Source organism: Marmota marmota, unplaced genomic scaffold, assembly GCF_001458135.2.
Source record: "Marmota marmota marmota unplaced genomic scaffold, marMar, whole genome shotgun sequence".
Lineage (NCBI taxonomy): Eukaryota > Metazoa > Chordata > Mammalia > Rodentia > Sciuridae > Marmota > Marmota marmota.
The window spans coordinates 13,522,955-13,538,966 of NW_026000221.1; the positions used below are offsets into that span (position 1 = coordinate 13,522,955).

Consider the following 16,012-nt stretch of genomic DNA (forward strand, 5'->3'; position numbering starts at 1 on the left):
AGAAGGTTCTGGAAAGCCCTCCACACTCGGCGTCCTCAGCCTTCTCTATGCCTGGCCACTGTCTCACCAGCAGGAAGAGGCGAGACGCTGCAAGGCAGGTGTCTCTGGTCTCCACGGTGCTGCTGAACAGCAGCTTTGTCACCTGGCCTGGGACTTGGGCTTTCATTTCCTGATTGTGCCACAGCTGCAGTGATAACAACAGACTGAGCCTGTACTGCCCCCCAGAAATAATCTCAGCAGCTCTTGACCCGTAACCTCCTTGGGTACCCACAGTGGCCAGCGGCCAGGCTGAGCTCCCCCACCAGCAGGACACACTCTTTGGACCATGGACAGATGGCTGACTCCTCCCGTCCACGAGGTGAGGGTCCCACTGAGATGGGATCTGCAGCTTCCCCTGCCTCCCGGTGCAGCAGACCCCTGATGTTCCAAGATTTAACAACTGGACTTAGACTGGGAGAGATGCCGCCACCCCACGACTCAGGACAGGTGACAAGTGTTAGAAATCTAAACAGACGTTAGCAAGGGGGCAAGGTGTCCACCAGACACCCTGGACCAGGAGTGGGGACATGACAGCTGAGGCTGGGGGTGGGGTTCCCTGATTTCACCCAGATTCAAAGTCCTGACTTATCCAGGAGAAAATATGGGGCCATTATGAATGTCCCCCCAAATTATAAGGAGGCACAGGGGACATAATGGGAGAAAGCAGGTGACTGCCATGGGAGGAGCAGGTGGCATGAGTCTTTAAAGCAGAGTTGGTGGGGACTAGGGCAGGGCTGTGCTGCTTTCTCAGACCCTATGGAGTCACCTGGCTGAGTTTGTCACTTGGACTTGTGGGCAGCAGGAAGCCATGAGAAGATGATTCTGGGGCAAACGTATCTAATGACTTCAGTATGGAGAGGCTCCCTGGTGGGGCCTGGGATAGAGTTCTTTAGGACAGTCTGTCCCGGGGAGTGTGATCTGTGGAACCCCAATCCTATAGAACAGTCTTGTGGCACTTAAGTTTGGGGAGTGCAGGGGGCTGTTTCCCGTGGGTGACTCATAACACATTAAAGGCTCTGAAAAGTCCTGCAGCAACAAAACAACCTTAACGTGTCTCACGTAAGACTTCCTGCACATATTTGGTATCTGTGTGCGTGCGTGTGTGTGTGTGTGTGTGTGTTTGTGTGATCCCATGAACATGCCTCCAATCCACATTTTGGGATGGGCTGACCCAGAAGAATGGGATTTTCAGTTTTGAAGGAGGATCCAGCAGAAATCAGGGGTCTTCTGTTCCCCTCCCCCCACCTGTCTGCCACACTAGCCCCTGGTCAGATCCCTGCAGTTCTTTGGCCAAATGTCCTAGAGCCATTCTCTGTAACCCCAGCTCCGAGCTCTGCCGTCTCTGGGCCCCCAGTGGGGTGGTGGAGGATGCCAGGGAGGAGACTTACAGGGGCAGGGGCGTTTGAAGGACATGTAATCCTTGGAGCAGAACAGCGGAGCCAGCCTGCCCACGGGCACAGCTCTGACTTCTGGCAGGGAAGGCCCCTCCACTCACCTGCGGAGACACAAACGGCAGGTGATAGGGACGCCCACACGGCGCACACCGCCCCTGCAGGCCAGGCGCTCAAGTCCCCTGAGCTGCCCGCCTCTGGGGGAGAGGAGGGTGACCTTGGGAACAGGTGCTCAGTCTGGGACCCCTGAGCTACAAAGTCTAGGGGTGCAGGGGGCAGGTGGGGGGGAGGGGATATTTCTCTTGGATGGATCCTGGGAATTGGAGATGCTGTGGGGTTCCTGTCTCACAGACATGGGGGGGGTCCCACTGCTCTGGACACCTTCAGTGTGCCATGGTAGCACAAGTGGCTTATAACTGTTGAGGCAGAAGAACCCACAAAGACCAGCCTAATGTCCTCATTTCATAGTGGGAAAGAGACCTGTAGAGGGTAAGGGGTGACTGCAAGGTCACAGATGGTTTTGGAAGGGTGTTCCCTGATACTCCTGTCAAACCATGTTATTATTACTGCCCTCACAACTTTAAGAGGAGGATGCTTTTATTCCTCTTCATTTTATAAAAAAGGAAGTAGAGGCTCAGAGAGACCATGTAATTTGCCCAAGATCACACAGCCTCCAACCACATGCCAAGACCACAGTCCAGGTCACTTTGACTCCAAAGCTCAGAGTCAGTTGGCAAAATCCTTTAGAGGGTGCTTAATATATTAAACTACTGATCTGGAAAGAAAGGCCTCTGGAAGGTAAAGGCCTTTTCCCTGCCCCTCCCCCATATGGACTCAGTGTGATGCCCAGATGCTTGGGACAGCCAGGCAGTGCCACGTCCCTGTAACCCCTATTTGCAATAGAGGAAACATTTTCCAATATTGAGTGCTTATTGCACTCCATTCCCAAAATAACCCATCCTCCCAGGCTGCTAAAAATCCCAGCGGGTTCACTCTCTTGGTGGGTGCCCAAGAGACACGAGGGACCAGGAGGAGTCAGGGTTCTCGTTTCTTGGGCTTTCCTCATTTCCTGGGGCTCTCACTTGGCTTGCAGAAACCAAACTGCACCTTTGGGATGCTGAGCCCAGCGGGTTCCTGCAGGGGAGACAGCTGTCCCCTCCAGGTCTCCCGAGGCCACCACCTTCCCTGAACTTGGGGATGACATCATTGCATACAGTGCTTTTCTGCAAGAAGCAGGTCCAGAATTTCCCACCCTGTCTCCCTTAGGGACCCCTTTATTATATACATTTTTCCCTCCAAGGGGTCCCATGTTTTGGTGGAGCCCATTAACCAAGCATTGCTGAATGGGTTTTTCTCTTTAATAAATGAACTGGGGAGTTCTCTTTGGGGACTCTTTCTCAGAAGTCAGATCTAACTCAGCCACTACTTGGCAGCGTGGCTTTGGGCAAAATGCTTCACCTCTCTGACCTTCGCATCCTCATAGGTGGAGCAGGAACAACTGCTGGTGACTCGCTTCTGGAGGTCAGTGTGGAAATCCCTGATGTTCCTACTGCTCTTGGGGGGCTTGGGGGCTGGGAGGCAGCTGACCTGGGAACCCCACGCTCCAGGTGGCTCCTTGCAGCCTCTCCTGACACTAATCAGGTTCCCTAGTGTGAACCATGGGCTGGCCTGACACCCCCCACCCCCTGCCCTCAGTCTCCGTAGAAACCCAGGGGCGTCTGACCTGGGGAAGGGAGGGTAGGAGGTGATCTCCTTAGGCCTGCTAGGGATGACTGATCGGGGGACTGTGATTTCACACCAGAAGGTTCAAGAAGGATCTTGGGGCCTGTGAGCCTCACTTTCTAAAAATACACGCCGACTCTTGTGTCTGCATTCACGATTGTGGTGTGCCCGTGTGAACTGTGGCTGCGTGTGCATGTACACACGTGTGTGTCTAGGGAGGGAGACGTAAGTGGGCTGACAGTTCATCTCCTCTGCTGCTTGCAGAGTTTTCTCTCTTAAAGGCAGAGTGGGTCACTCCCTTGCTGAAAACCCCTCCATCATTTGCCAGAGCCTTCAGGAAAATATCCTGAACTTTTTATCAGAACCCTGGGTGCTCCCTACCTCTCTAGTGAACTGGTATAGTATAGGTGCTTAATAAATGCAGGCTGAATGTATTTCCTCTAGAGCTGCTCATGGTGGCACCTGGTGCTAGGGAGGGACTATCCTCTCCTAAAGGGGTTGTCCTTAGGGTTCTGCCTCTCCCAGAGAATCCCCTTGGACCCTTTCTTCTCCCCGTGCCCTGTGACTCAGATGAAGGCTGACACTTACTGGGGGATGGGGAGGTGAGACATGGGCCTCTCAGGGGCAGGACTCTAGCTTACGTATAATTTTCCTTGGTCAGTTTGGGTATTTGGAAGACAACAATATCTGTATCCTTAAGAGGCTCAAGAGACTGGTGAGGGGCATAAGCTGGTTTGCCACTATTTAAGTAGACATCCCCTTTTGAGGAGGCTTCCTGGGCAGCTGGGCCTTCAAGTGTGGCTCACATGAACCAAACACTTACACGTGCCAGGTAATGTCATCAATGTCAATGCAACCGACCTTTTGCGGGGAGGGGGAATATCATGTCCATTTCACAGATGAGAAAACTGAGGCTTAGAATGGTAACCTGCACAAGGTCACAGTAAAGAGTTGGAGGAAGAGCTGGGTGGGGAGAAACTCTGTCACCCCCAGTGCCACTTACTTAATACCAGGGACACCCCACAGAGATCTGTTGCCCCTGGCGCTCTGGCTGGCCCGCTTCCTGGACACAATAGGCTTCTCCTATTTTCAGGCCCTTCCCTGTCCCCAGCACACCATCCCTTCCCTCCACCTGGCAAACTCCTACAGAGCGGTCAACACCCAGATCGAGGGCTTTCTCCCTGAGGTCCTCCTTGTCTGCTGGAGACAGAACTGCCATACAGAACTGGCTGTGCTTCCGCAGCACCTGGACATCTTTCCAGGCCAACTCGAGTCCTAAATTATTGTAGACAAGCAGCTCCTCAGGGACACGGAGGGGTCAGGGTCACCTCTGCAAACTAGCTTGGGGCTGGGCACTGAGGGGACTTTGCTGGAATAAGACAACCCTGACCCGACCCTAAGGCGTGGCGGTGTGTTGCGACTGCCTTCCAACAGTGCTCAGCCCCTGTAAAGAGCTGAGATTCTCCCCAGACACCTTGCCACCCCTGGTGACAGCAATGCCCCCAACAGTCTGGGCCACCATTCCCTGAACCATCGCGTGGCGCAGTCCACACCTCACACACTGCCGCTGCTTGCAGTTGCCCGGCACCCCTCTGGCTCGTGTCACCGATTATTTACCAAGTGACTGAACTGCGGCCACGGACCCTGGGAAACAGAGGGGCTTGTGGATCCTCAAGCAGAGGCTGGATCTTCAACCTCCATACTCCCCCGCCCCTGCCCCGCTGGAGGATTTCAGCTTGACCCAAAAGAAAGCCATTTCCCCGTGGCCACAGACCCTGTGCTCAGGGGGAGTTTAGCTGGAGTCCTCCAGACAAAGGAGCTGAATGTGGAGTGTCCACGAGAGCAAGTGCCCACCCTGGACCCTGGCACGTGACCAGGGCTGCCTCGAGGACACACTGATGAGCCCAGAGGACAGGTCTGGCACAGACAGGCTGAGGCTGAAGTTGCTGGGGGTGTGGAGGAGTGGGCCCCCCCCCCCAGCTGCCGGGACAGAGCATGGGCCCCCACACGAGGTCACTTCTCCGTCAGCCGTCAGCCTCTCTCTGAGCACAGGATCAGGCTCGTTCCTGCCGGTGGTGACTCATCTCAGACTGGATTGTCTGGCTGGGAACATGGGGGTGGGCGGGAGGCACTCCAGGCTTTGAAGTGGCTGAATGGTGTGTGGCAAGTCCACGTCATTTGAGCTCTCCTTCACGTCCCCACTCCTGGAATACTTCTACTCTAGGCCCTGTGGGGACACTCTGACTTGGGCAGGAGAATTTGTGGTTAAGGGAACAGACCCTGGGTCTGCAGAGGACCTGTGAGGACCTGCAGAGGGCCTCATGCCAGGGGCAATGGAGGACCAAGAAGGGCTGAGGGAGTGGCTGGCCTGGTGAACAAGGCCGAGTGATGTCCCCTTGTGGACACAGCATCTCCGATTGCTGTCACATGCCGTCAGCTCACTGGAGCTTCAAAACAAATCCCCATTTTATAGAAGACAACACTGAGATGCAGAAGAATAAAGGGGCCAGGTGGGGTGGTGAACTCTGCCCCGCAAGGGCTCCTGGGGGATTTTACGCAGGCAGCATCAGGGTCTGCTTTCACCCTTCCAGGAAAGCCTCCCTGTGTGCCTGGGGGGTGGCACCAGGTGTGGGCAGCAGGCAGCTGGGCAGTGACAACAGGAGGGGGAGGGCCGAGGTCGCTGGATCCAATGTCCTTAAAGGTCCCTGGGTACCAGGTTTGGGGTGCTGGGGATAGAGTAGTGGGCTAAACTTTGGTGGTCCCTGTCCTCACAGAGTCTTCCTGCTACAAGGGGAGACACCATGACAGGTGGAGCTTGTTAGATGGCAGCAGGGGAAGGAAGTGCCGTGGGAAATGCACTTAGATATAGTAGCCCTAGAGGCTGGAGGGAGGGCGACAGGTCAGCAGAAATCAGAGGAAGTCAGCCATCTGGGCAGATACCTGGGGACAGAGATTCCAGGTGGAGTGCCAAGGCCCTGTGCAGGCGAGTGCTGGGTGGGCTGGAGAGACAGATGGATTCCAGGGAGAGGGGGAGAGGGGGAGGAGGTGAGGGTGATTCTGTGACTGTGGATGGTGGAGATGGTAGAGATGGAGACCGCAGGTCTAGATGGCCCACACCACCACTGCATCCCTGGCACCTCGCTTGGCACACAGGAAGTGCTCAGTGACTCTTTGCTGAGGGAATGACTGATGTGATCTCGCAGGCGTTCCATGGGTCTGTGGGTGGGCATGTGATTGTCCAGGGCCAGTAGGAAGTCAGAAATTCCAGGGACTTTGATCAGACACACTAATTTTGAAAGAACTGCATTCACTGCACCCGGGCAGGGGCTAACTCCTGGGGCTACAGGCCAGGTTCCCGAGCAGTGGGATCCTTTCTCCTGTCATAGGAAGCTCTTTACGTTCTTTTCTAATATTAGAAGAGCATTCCCTGGCAAGTGTGGGTAAATCATGCAATGTGCGTCCTTGAATGAACGCGGGAGTGAGTGAATTCAGGAGGAGGGTACAAAAAGAGGGTGAGAACAGCGAGCGAGAGGTGGGCGGGACACCCTGAAGTTTGTCAATAGGTAACTTGGTCCTGATGTTAGAAAAGGGATCCAGGTGTGTGAGACTCTCTGCAGCAAGGAGACCCTCTGTTTCCATGCACCATCTGGCCACACATGTGCCCCACTGGATGGCTGAGAAGTTACTGGGTCTCCACGCTGCTTTCATTTAGCTCCAGTAGCCAGGAGAGTGCGGGGTTGGCTTGCGGAGCAGATGGATTCCAGGGAGAGGGGGAGAAGAGGAAGAGGTGAGAGCGATTCTGTGACTGGTGGATGGTGGAGATGGTAGAGATGGAGACTGCAGGTCTAGATGGCCCACACCACCACTGCATCCATGCCACCCAATTTCCTATCATCACTGTGGCCCAAACAGAAGGCTTGGTTTCCTATCTATACCCATCAACCTGCCCAACTGCAAGCTGGAAGTAGCTCCTGTCATCAAGGGTTTAGAGAAACCTGATTCAGGGCTCAGACACACCCAAAGAGACACACATAAGAGTTTATGACATTGAAATATGAAAGGGAACCCCAATATGTGCCCACCAATAAGAGATGGCAGACTGAGCAAATGATGGCACCCATTTATAACGGACTATTATATAGCCATGAAATCATGTTTTTCAAGATTTTTAATAACATAAAGACTTTCAAAATAATTCTAAAAGGAAAAAAAAAAGCCCAGGATACTTAAAAAACAGATTATAGAACTGTGCACACAGCATGATCCTTACTTTGTGAAAGAAAAATCCCTAGAGAATATATTCATACATTGCAAAAGATTAGAAAGGAAATAGAATATACTATTCACAGTTACTGTGCTCTCTGTGTGGTGGTGAGATTAAGGAGGATTTTTATGTTCTTCATATTTTTATAATATTCCCAGTTTTCTATAGTGAACACATATTACTTTTATAGTCTAAAAGATCATTAAAATGAAGATTTGGGATAAAATCTTTTGTGCTAACAAAGTAAAAGGTAATGAAGTGATTAAGTCAGTGTTAGTTAACTCACTGAAAAATTTAAATGCCTTGGAACTTATCATGTGTTACTAAAGAGATTTTTAAAGTGAACTTGACTTCAAATTTAATGATAAGCAGTTTTGTTAAAATATTAGAAAAAAATAGTCTGCATCATTTTTAAACTTAAGCTACCCCCAGTCCTTGAACAAGTCATATTTGCCAAAGATTTGAGAGAATGGTTTCTCCCATAAACTGTAATGTTTTGTTTCCAATAGATCTATATGCTTGGCAAAAATAATAACAATAACAGACTTTGTGTTTATAAGACACTTTATAATTTGCAAAGCACACCAAATGCTAACTATCATTCATTCTAGGCTCTGGGGACATCATAGTGAACAAGATGATCATAGGTCCCTGCTCATGTGATATTAGCAAAACAAGACAACAAATATATGAATAGATCTATACATATTAGGGATGTTGAGGGCTATGCAGAGAAGGGGTAGAATGAATGGAGACTGTTCTTTAATTTGATCAAATCAATTTGATTATTGTTTGAATAAAAAAATAATGATGTCTCTAAAAATTCTATAGCCCCGTGGACAAGGAATATATTCTTCTTCAGTTCCCAGACATAAAACTGCTGACGATCTCCACTAAGGCATCATCTCAGTAACTAATTACATGTCCTCGAAGTTACGTGTGTTAATTTTCAATTTTAAGAACTCGTATAAAATTATGATGAGTCACAGTGAAGTGTGAGTATTCTGCATTTAGCTAGAGCTAGATGGCCCTTAACCTTTCCAACCTCGGGGTTCTCTCTGACAGAATGGGGACAGCTAGAGGACCCCGGGATTCCTGTGGACTCCCTTCCCTACCCCCACCGCATCAAAGAACTGTTGTCAGAATTCAATGAGTAAATGTTTATGTTTAGGAAACAGTGTGTGCCCGATGTGTGTTCACAGTGGAGACAGGGCAGGGCCACTGGCAGAGGGCCACTGGACATTTTGACAAGCTTCCAATGCATTATTTCTTCAGTCCTCACAGTTATCCTGGGAGACTGTGTAAGACTTAGTCTCCGTTTCAAGATGGCACTGAGGCTCTGAAAAGTTAAGTCACCATCCAGAATCACATGCTGTAAACCCGGAAAGTCCAGCTCCAAATAGCTGGGCTCTGGGCCACAACTCTGCCTTGTGATCACTGGCCGAGGGGCTCCTGAAGCCCTCTTGGCCTCAATTTCTCCTTTAGGAGGCTGAGCGGATTTTTTGCTGTCCGCCCCTCACTCTGTGCTCTGGGTACTTCCACGGCAAGAGCTTCAGGTAACAGTCCTCTCAGGATGTCCTGCTGACTATTCCAGACAGACGATCACACCCTAGCCCTTATCATGTTCCCTATCAGCTGTGTTCCAAGTACGGGTGTGAACCAGGAGACACAAACCTAATTAGCTTCTAATTAACTCCTTTGGGAAGATGGGGAGTGAGGATTATGGAAGATGCAGAGATGTGACACCCTAATGGGGAAGGGGGTGGGCCACAGAGGAAGAACAGGAGAGGGGAGTCTGTGCAGAAGGAGTGCTGAGAAGGCAGCCATTCTGTGGGTCTCACCAGGTCCCTTCCTGGCAGCAAGTGAGCATGTTTCCTAATCTGAAATCACTCTCCACCCCTGTTCTGGGCAGCCAGGCCATAGGTGGCCAGGGACCAATATGAGTGTCCACACACTGGACTTCTACTTTCTTTACATCAATGCTCCTGATAACCTACACCATCCATGTCACCCCAAGGACCCTAGAATCTTCCTTAAGCCCCGGACATCTGTCTACTCTACTTTGGGTCAGAGGTACCAGTTGCAAGACTGGGGCAGATCCCTTCCTGGGGACCATCCTACTCTGAATCTTAACCTCTCCTTCAGTCCCTGGGTCCATTTCTTTCCTCATCATTTCTGGGAGCCTCAGGACCTAGCCAACTGGAGGAAGACATCAGAGTCAAAAAGAGTACAGGCCGGCACCCCTTAGCCCTCCTGGGTGGGTCTCCCTACCTGGGTGGCTCCCCCTGTTACTTCCTGCTGCCTGTCTGAATCATCATCAATGGCAAATCCAAAAGCCATCTGACAGCCAGACTGCTATCCAGGGAAAGCAATCTCCCCTGTGCCCCTAATTCTGGAGTGGAGGGAGGTGTGTAAATTCCCTTATACAGAATATGAGCAATATGTGGGGCCCCTCTGCCTGGAACAGCAGACATCAGCCTAAGACAAAGAGGGAAAAGTACCTCTAATGGTCAGGCGAGCCTTTTCCAACCTGGAGGGGGATGGTAGGCAGGAAGGGGAGAGCTGGTCTGGGCAGAGAGCCCTAAGGGAGTGCCTGAGAAAGTGTGAGTCTAAGTAGAAAGTCTTGCTTTGCAATAACATGCTAACAGACCTTAGGGGATTCAAAATCGGAGAGGTGGGGGTTAAAGTGCTCATCATTTCAGGGATATTTACTTTGTCTCAGCATCTACTGGTGCTGGTCATCTCATAAAATGACACCTGTAGCCAAATGCAATTGGGTATTAGCTGTGTGGCATGCACCCCTGGGAATTATCTTATTTAATCCTCCCAATTCACTGTCCCCCAATTTCAGGAGGGGAAACTGAGGCTCAGAGAGGTTAAGTGTCTTGCTTAAGGTCATACAGCTAATAAGTCACCTAGACCTCCCTCTGGTTCCAAAGCCTTTAAATACCTCGCTCATAATAGAATCCTGTCTACTTTTCAGAGGAGAAATTGAGGCACAGGGTGGTGAATTCACTGGTTCCAGTTGGGATGTTTGAGGAGAGAGTCCAGAGGGGTATTCTCTTGGCAGGTGCCCTGGGACTACATGGATCAAGACCCAGACTCTGCTATTCAGGCCAAGCCCTTGGAGCCATTGCTTCTCGCACCTGTCACTTGGGACCTCCTCTTCCCATTCTGGACCTGGCCACCTATGTTGGCATCTTAGAAGACCGGGGGGCAGCCTGGGTCCTCACTGCGCAGCCAGCCACCAGACCACAGAGCCCCAAGGAGAGAAAGAAGGCCGCGCGACTCAGCCGGGGGTGGGGTGGGCACTACAAGGTTTTGGAAGGCGACAGGAGAGGTGGCTGTGCCGCTCAGCACCACGCGGCCAGCGGATCTGCCTCCTGGGTCTCAGAATCGGTCCCTCTTGCGGCGCACAGTAAAGTCTGTCCTAAAAGGGGAGAAGGTGCGGCCGAGGAAGCTCCCTCTCCCACCATGGGTGCTGAGATAGGCCAGAGCAGCTGGCACCGAAGCAGGGGCATGGCCCGGGTGACTCGCCCGTCGGAGGGTCAAACTTCCCGGCTCAAGGGAGTGGGAGAAAGGTTCAAGCTCAAACTCCACAAAACCCAACTTCCTTTCCTACTCCCGCCAAGAGTGTGCCCTAGTTTTCCTTCTTAGGTGGGTTGCTTATGGATCCCCCAAACCTAGGACTTGGGGTCGGGGAGAACGCCTTAGGTCCCCCCACACTATCTCCCCCGGGTGGATGATGGTCCCGGGTTTCGGTCAGGTAGGGAGACCTCGCCTTCCCCGCCGCCCGAGGGCGTGCTCGGGGCAGCCTCCGCGCCAGTCTCGGGTCGGCCTGTCTGAGGGCGCGGGAGCCGGGGCGGGGGTCCGCAGAAGTCCCGGGATCCCGCTCCGTTCCGAGCGCGCTGCGGTTCCGCTCCGGACCGCGCATCCCTCCGCCTGGCGAGCAGAGGCTCCGCGCGGTGCGCCCCCGGGTGTGTGCGTTCGCCGGTGCCGCGGCGGAGCGCGGGGGAAGCGGGCCGGGACCCCTCCCCGCCCCCCAGCGCCGCCCCCGGCCCCACGCCCCTTACTCGGCTTGGCTGCCGCGCTGCGCTCGGTGCGCCGCAGTGCTGACTCCAGCTTCGGCTCCAGCTCGGGTTCCCGCTCTGGCTCCGGCTCCCGCTCCGGCTCCCACTCGGATGCCGCCGCTCTCGGGCTCCGGCTCCGGCTCCGGCGTCGCGGGGGGCGCGCCGCTCCTCCTCGGCCTGCTCGGTGCGCAGGGGCGGGGCGGGCCAGGCGACGCGGGGTCGGGCCGAGCAGAGCTGACCCGCCGCCCGCGATCCCGGCCCAGGAAGCGGCGGCGGCCGCCCAGGACCCGGTCCCGGCCCTGCCCTGCCGCAGCCCCGCCCGGCCGCCCGTCGTCCCCGCGCCGCCGCCCACGCCACCGTCACCCGCTCCAGTCCCCCTCGGCGGTGGCGCGGCTCGCGGGCCTCAGCACCGCTGCGCCGCGGCCCGGGTCATTCCTGAGATGGGGGACGCGGGGGAGGGGGGAGGGCCGAGCCGCGCCCCTCTGCGCACAGCCAGCCCGACACCCACACAGCGGCAGGCGGGGCAGGGCGCCTGGGAGGCCTGGAGATACAGGGAGGCCGGCGCGCCAGCCAGACGTGAGAAGGGAAGAACAGACCTAGACAGACCTAGAGACGGGGACAGAGGACAGATATACAGACACGTGCAGGAAAGTGTGGACCAACCATACCCCAGTGAAGAACGTAGCCAGGCACAGGCTGGGCTCTTGGGCAGGGAAACCCTGTCACAGGCGAAGAGCAAAGGGCAGAATGGAGGGGTGAGGGGGCAGGAGGGACACAGCATGGCCTGTCCATTGGGAGGGGCCCTAGGAAGGAATCCTGTTCCCAGATGCCTGCAGGGGAGTTCTGGGATGTCAGGGCGTCACCTAGGCCAGGCCGAGTCCTCCACTCTGAGTGATGGGCTGGCCTATTTCCTGCGCAGCCCATCCACTCTATGCCCTCTGCCCTGGAAGGTCAGCCCTGGCAGATGCAAGCCTGTCCCCCGAGCCTCCAGCAACTGTTCTGCCGGTGCCCTACTTTGGAGCCTTGGACAAATCCCAGCCCATCTCCCAGGACTCCTTTTCTTCATTAACCCCATTTATTGCATCCTTGCTATGTTGGGGTGCTTCATAGTTACTTATGGAATCCTTTTAAATCTCGACTTGCCTGGGAGCCTCGTAAGGGCAGCATCTGGGTGGAGCTGCAGGGGTCTGAACACAGGGTGCCCTCCTAAATTTGATGAATGAATTGATGAGATACATTGTTGCCAGCCCTGTCCTAACCCCGCATTTTATTGATAAAGGAACTGGAGTTTAAAGAGGCCCGGGGATTGGAAGCCAGGTTTGTTTCACAACCCAGAGGTCTGCCACTGCTGGGAAGTGTTTCTCAAAAATAAAACAGGCCAAAGAGCTGAGCCTGTCGATGCTAAACCCTGGGGAGGCAGAGGAGCCCTGGGGATGCTGTGGAAGGAAGTGAGCCATGCACAGGCTCTGCAGGGAGGGTGGGGGCAGAGCAGGCTTCCAGAAGAAACAAACCTCATTCTGCCCCAGCTCTGCCAGGCATCCCGGCTTGGGCTTCCCAGGGGAGGCAGGAGCAACGGGGTGGTCTGGGGCCTCAGTGGTGAGGACCCTCTGGGCCTCTTTTGGCAAGCTCTTCATTCTGGCCCCTGCCTCTAGCACTGCTTCCCTCACCCCTCCCAGGACCCAGTCTGGAGCATCCCAGCTCATCTGGGGCTGCCATGGGGGGCATCTCCAGGTGTAGGGGATGGGGCCAGAATGGAGGGAAGCTTCTCTCAGAGTCCCCAGAAAAGGGGCGTGGAGAGGCTTTTTGTCCAACCTATGCATTTATTTTGTATATTTACAAATAAAAAAATCAGAGAAAAAAGAGCACAGGCCAAGGCCACAGAGGTAGGGTTAGAGGCTATAAGTCTCCTAGGCCAAGTCTCTGCTCGATTTGCAAAGGTGACCTTGATCTCCTTGAGCAGAGACTAATCCTCACAGGATGGGTACTCTAATTATTCCTTTGTGTGTGTGTGTGTGTGTGTGTGTGTGTTTGTAGTGGGGGTGGTATGGAGTGGTTCACTTAGAGTGAGTCCTTAGGGAAGACATCAGCCCTAAAAAGTTCATTCTCCTCCACTGGGCGCTTTAGTATCACTGATCTGCCAGGGCCAGCCTGTTCCTCAGACCTAGAACTGTTTTCCCTGGGTCTAGCCTTGGAAGTTGGATTATGGTTGTTTGCCTGCCTACCTACCTAGATTAATCTTTTTCTTTCTTTTATCTACTATCCATCCATCACAAATATATATTGTATAGGCCACTTGGAAAACTCCAAAGGAGAAAGAAGAAAATAGAATCCAGCTATCATTGAGCCCCTTCCTTTCTTCCTTTCTTTCCAATTCTATAAGTATCCTTAAATGGAGCGGTCTTGCTAACTACGACATTCCCTCTCTTACCTTACATTACATTTTGAGGCTATCTAGCACTGTACCAGATGGTTCTATTATGTTTTATTTAACTAATCCCCTATTGCTGGGCATCTATTTTGTTTCTGTTTTCCATGCTTCTAGACACACTGCAGTGGACATCCTCATGGGTAAGTTTCTGCATGTCCCTGATTATCCTTTATGTCAATGTTTATATATTATTGAGATGTTCTTCTGTATGGGTTTCCATTTGAAGGAAGGGCATCCTCTGGGTACCAGACAAGCTCAGTGATTTCCAGTATCTTCTTGTTCAAGGGTCAATTAGGGAGGCTAGAGAGGGGACCCTTTAGGAAATCATATGGCAGTGCTGTGGTTTGAATATGTACCCCAAAGTTCATGTGTTGGAAACTTAATTCCAACTGTAAACATGTTGAAAGGTAAGACCTTTAAGAGATGAGTAGCCCATAAGGGCTCTCTCTCAGAGATCCATCAGTGCCATTATCAAGGGAGTGCTTGTTGCCAGAGTGGGTTCCTTGTAACAGGATGAGTTCGGTATTTCACTCTGTCACCCATGGGTGTCTTCTTCTACCATGTTATGATATAACAGGAAGGCCCTCGCCAGGCACTGCCCTTGATCTTGGTTTCCCAGCCTCCAAAACTATAAGCCACATACGTTTTCTGTTTATTATAAATCACTAAATCTGTTGCATTCTCTTATGGTAGCTTAAAATAAACTAAGATGGGTGACAAATCGGGGGTGAGATGCCCTGAGAGGCCCCAAGTGCTAGGCTGTGGGGACTCAGCCTAGAGTGTGCTTTGTATTATTCCAGTTACTCACAGGGAATCCCCAAGAATGTCTTTTCTGTTGGTAAATAAATGAGGGGTCCATGATGTCATTCATCCCAAACAGAATCCATGGGATGGAGTTGTTGAGCCTCCTGGGCCTGTCCAGCTTATCTCCCACCATCCTTCCTCCCTTCAGACATCTTTGACTGCCTTGCCCCTTGTCCCAGTGATGGCCGACTTAACAATATTTTCGTTGGAGCTAGGGATTGTTCCACAGTAGGGGTGGGTGAGGGGAAGGAGGAAGGACTTCAGGGTGGCCTGGCCTCTGGGTGGTATATCTGTCTAAAGAATCCATAAGGCCTTTTGGGAAGATGTATCCCCCTTGCAGGTGTGTCCCTTTTACAGGAGGATGGTGACTGTCTTCCTAGTCTTGATTTACATTACCAAAGACCTGGTCTTCTTGGTTGCCTTGACCTCGGGGGTGGGGAACAGGAAGGCAGGAAAGTCTACCCCACCAGCTTTGTGACGATTTTTCCTCTTTCCACCTGATTTTTACCAAAGGTGCCCTGGAGCATGTCCTGGTGGTGCTAAGTGGAAGAGACCTTGCTTGGAGGGAGGTGGCGAGGATGGGGAACAGGCACAAGCTAAAGTGGAGGAGCTGAAGCAGAATGAGGAAATACTTGGGACAGAGAAAGATGAGTAGTCCTAAAGCCCTCCTGTCGGCTGAGAGCTTGGAGGGATTTGTGCTTTCGCTTCCCTGTTACAGATGATGAGAAATCCCTCAGGATTTAAGCGACTCTCTAGAGATGTAGTGGCTAAGTAGTGCCAGGTATAAGATTAGGATTCTTTTAAAAATAGGCCAAAGAGATTACCAGGTGTCCTTTTAACTGCATATTAGGTATCTTTTTTTTTTTTTTTCCTGTGGGGGTTTGTGCCAGTCATGATCTCTGAGCTATGTTATGATTCTGTACATTCTAGAAAACTGGTCATAACACTATCAAAATAGTCCATTGAAATGCAAATGCAGTTTTTCAGGTATATGCCAATAGATAGCTTGTGGGGAGAGGTGGGGCTTCCATTGTCCACGTGTGCATGCTCTTCGGAGTCCTCTTTGAATTGTGTACATCTTACTGGTTCCCTCATTAGTAAGTTAAATCAAATCCTGGACATGAATGTATTGTATGACATTCATGATTGTATCCTGTAAAAAGTTTATCCCTTGACAGTAGTAAGCTTGAAATTTCATCTTGGGCCTATCTTCCATCACAGATTGGTCCTTTGTTGGAGGTCTGAGGGCTTTGGGACCTCAGGAGAGAGGGAGGGAAATGAGTGGGATGGGTCA

General features: G+C 52.4%; 1 protein-coding gene across 1 annotated transcript in view; it reads right to left on the reverse strand.

Moving 5' to 3' along the window:
- Bean1 (brain expressed associated with NEDD4 1) overlaps positions 1 to 11,618 on the reverse strand; it is a 49,204-nt gene extending 37,586 nt beyond the window's left edge. Inside the window, exons 1-2 of the mRNA XM_015488649.2 lie at positions 11,490 to 11,618; positions 1,428 to 1,534 (exon numbers count right to left, since the gene is read on the reverse strand). Of these exons, the coding sequence (XP_015344135.1) occupies positions 1,428 to 1,452 (25 nt within the window). The 5' untranslated portion in view covers positions 1,453 to 1,534; positions 11,490 to 11,618. The remainder of the gene's footprint in view (positions 1 to 1,427; positions 1,535 to 11,489) is intronic.
- Positions 11,619 to 16,012: the final 4,394 nt, after the last annotated feature.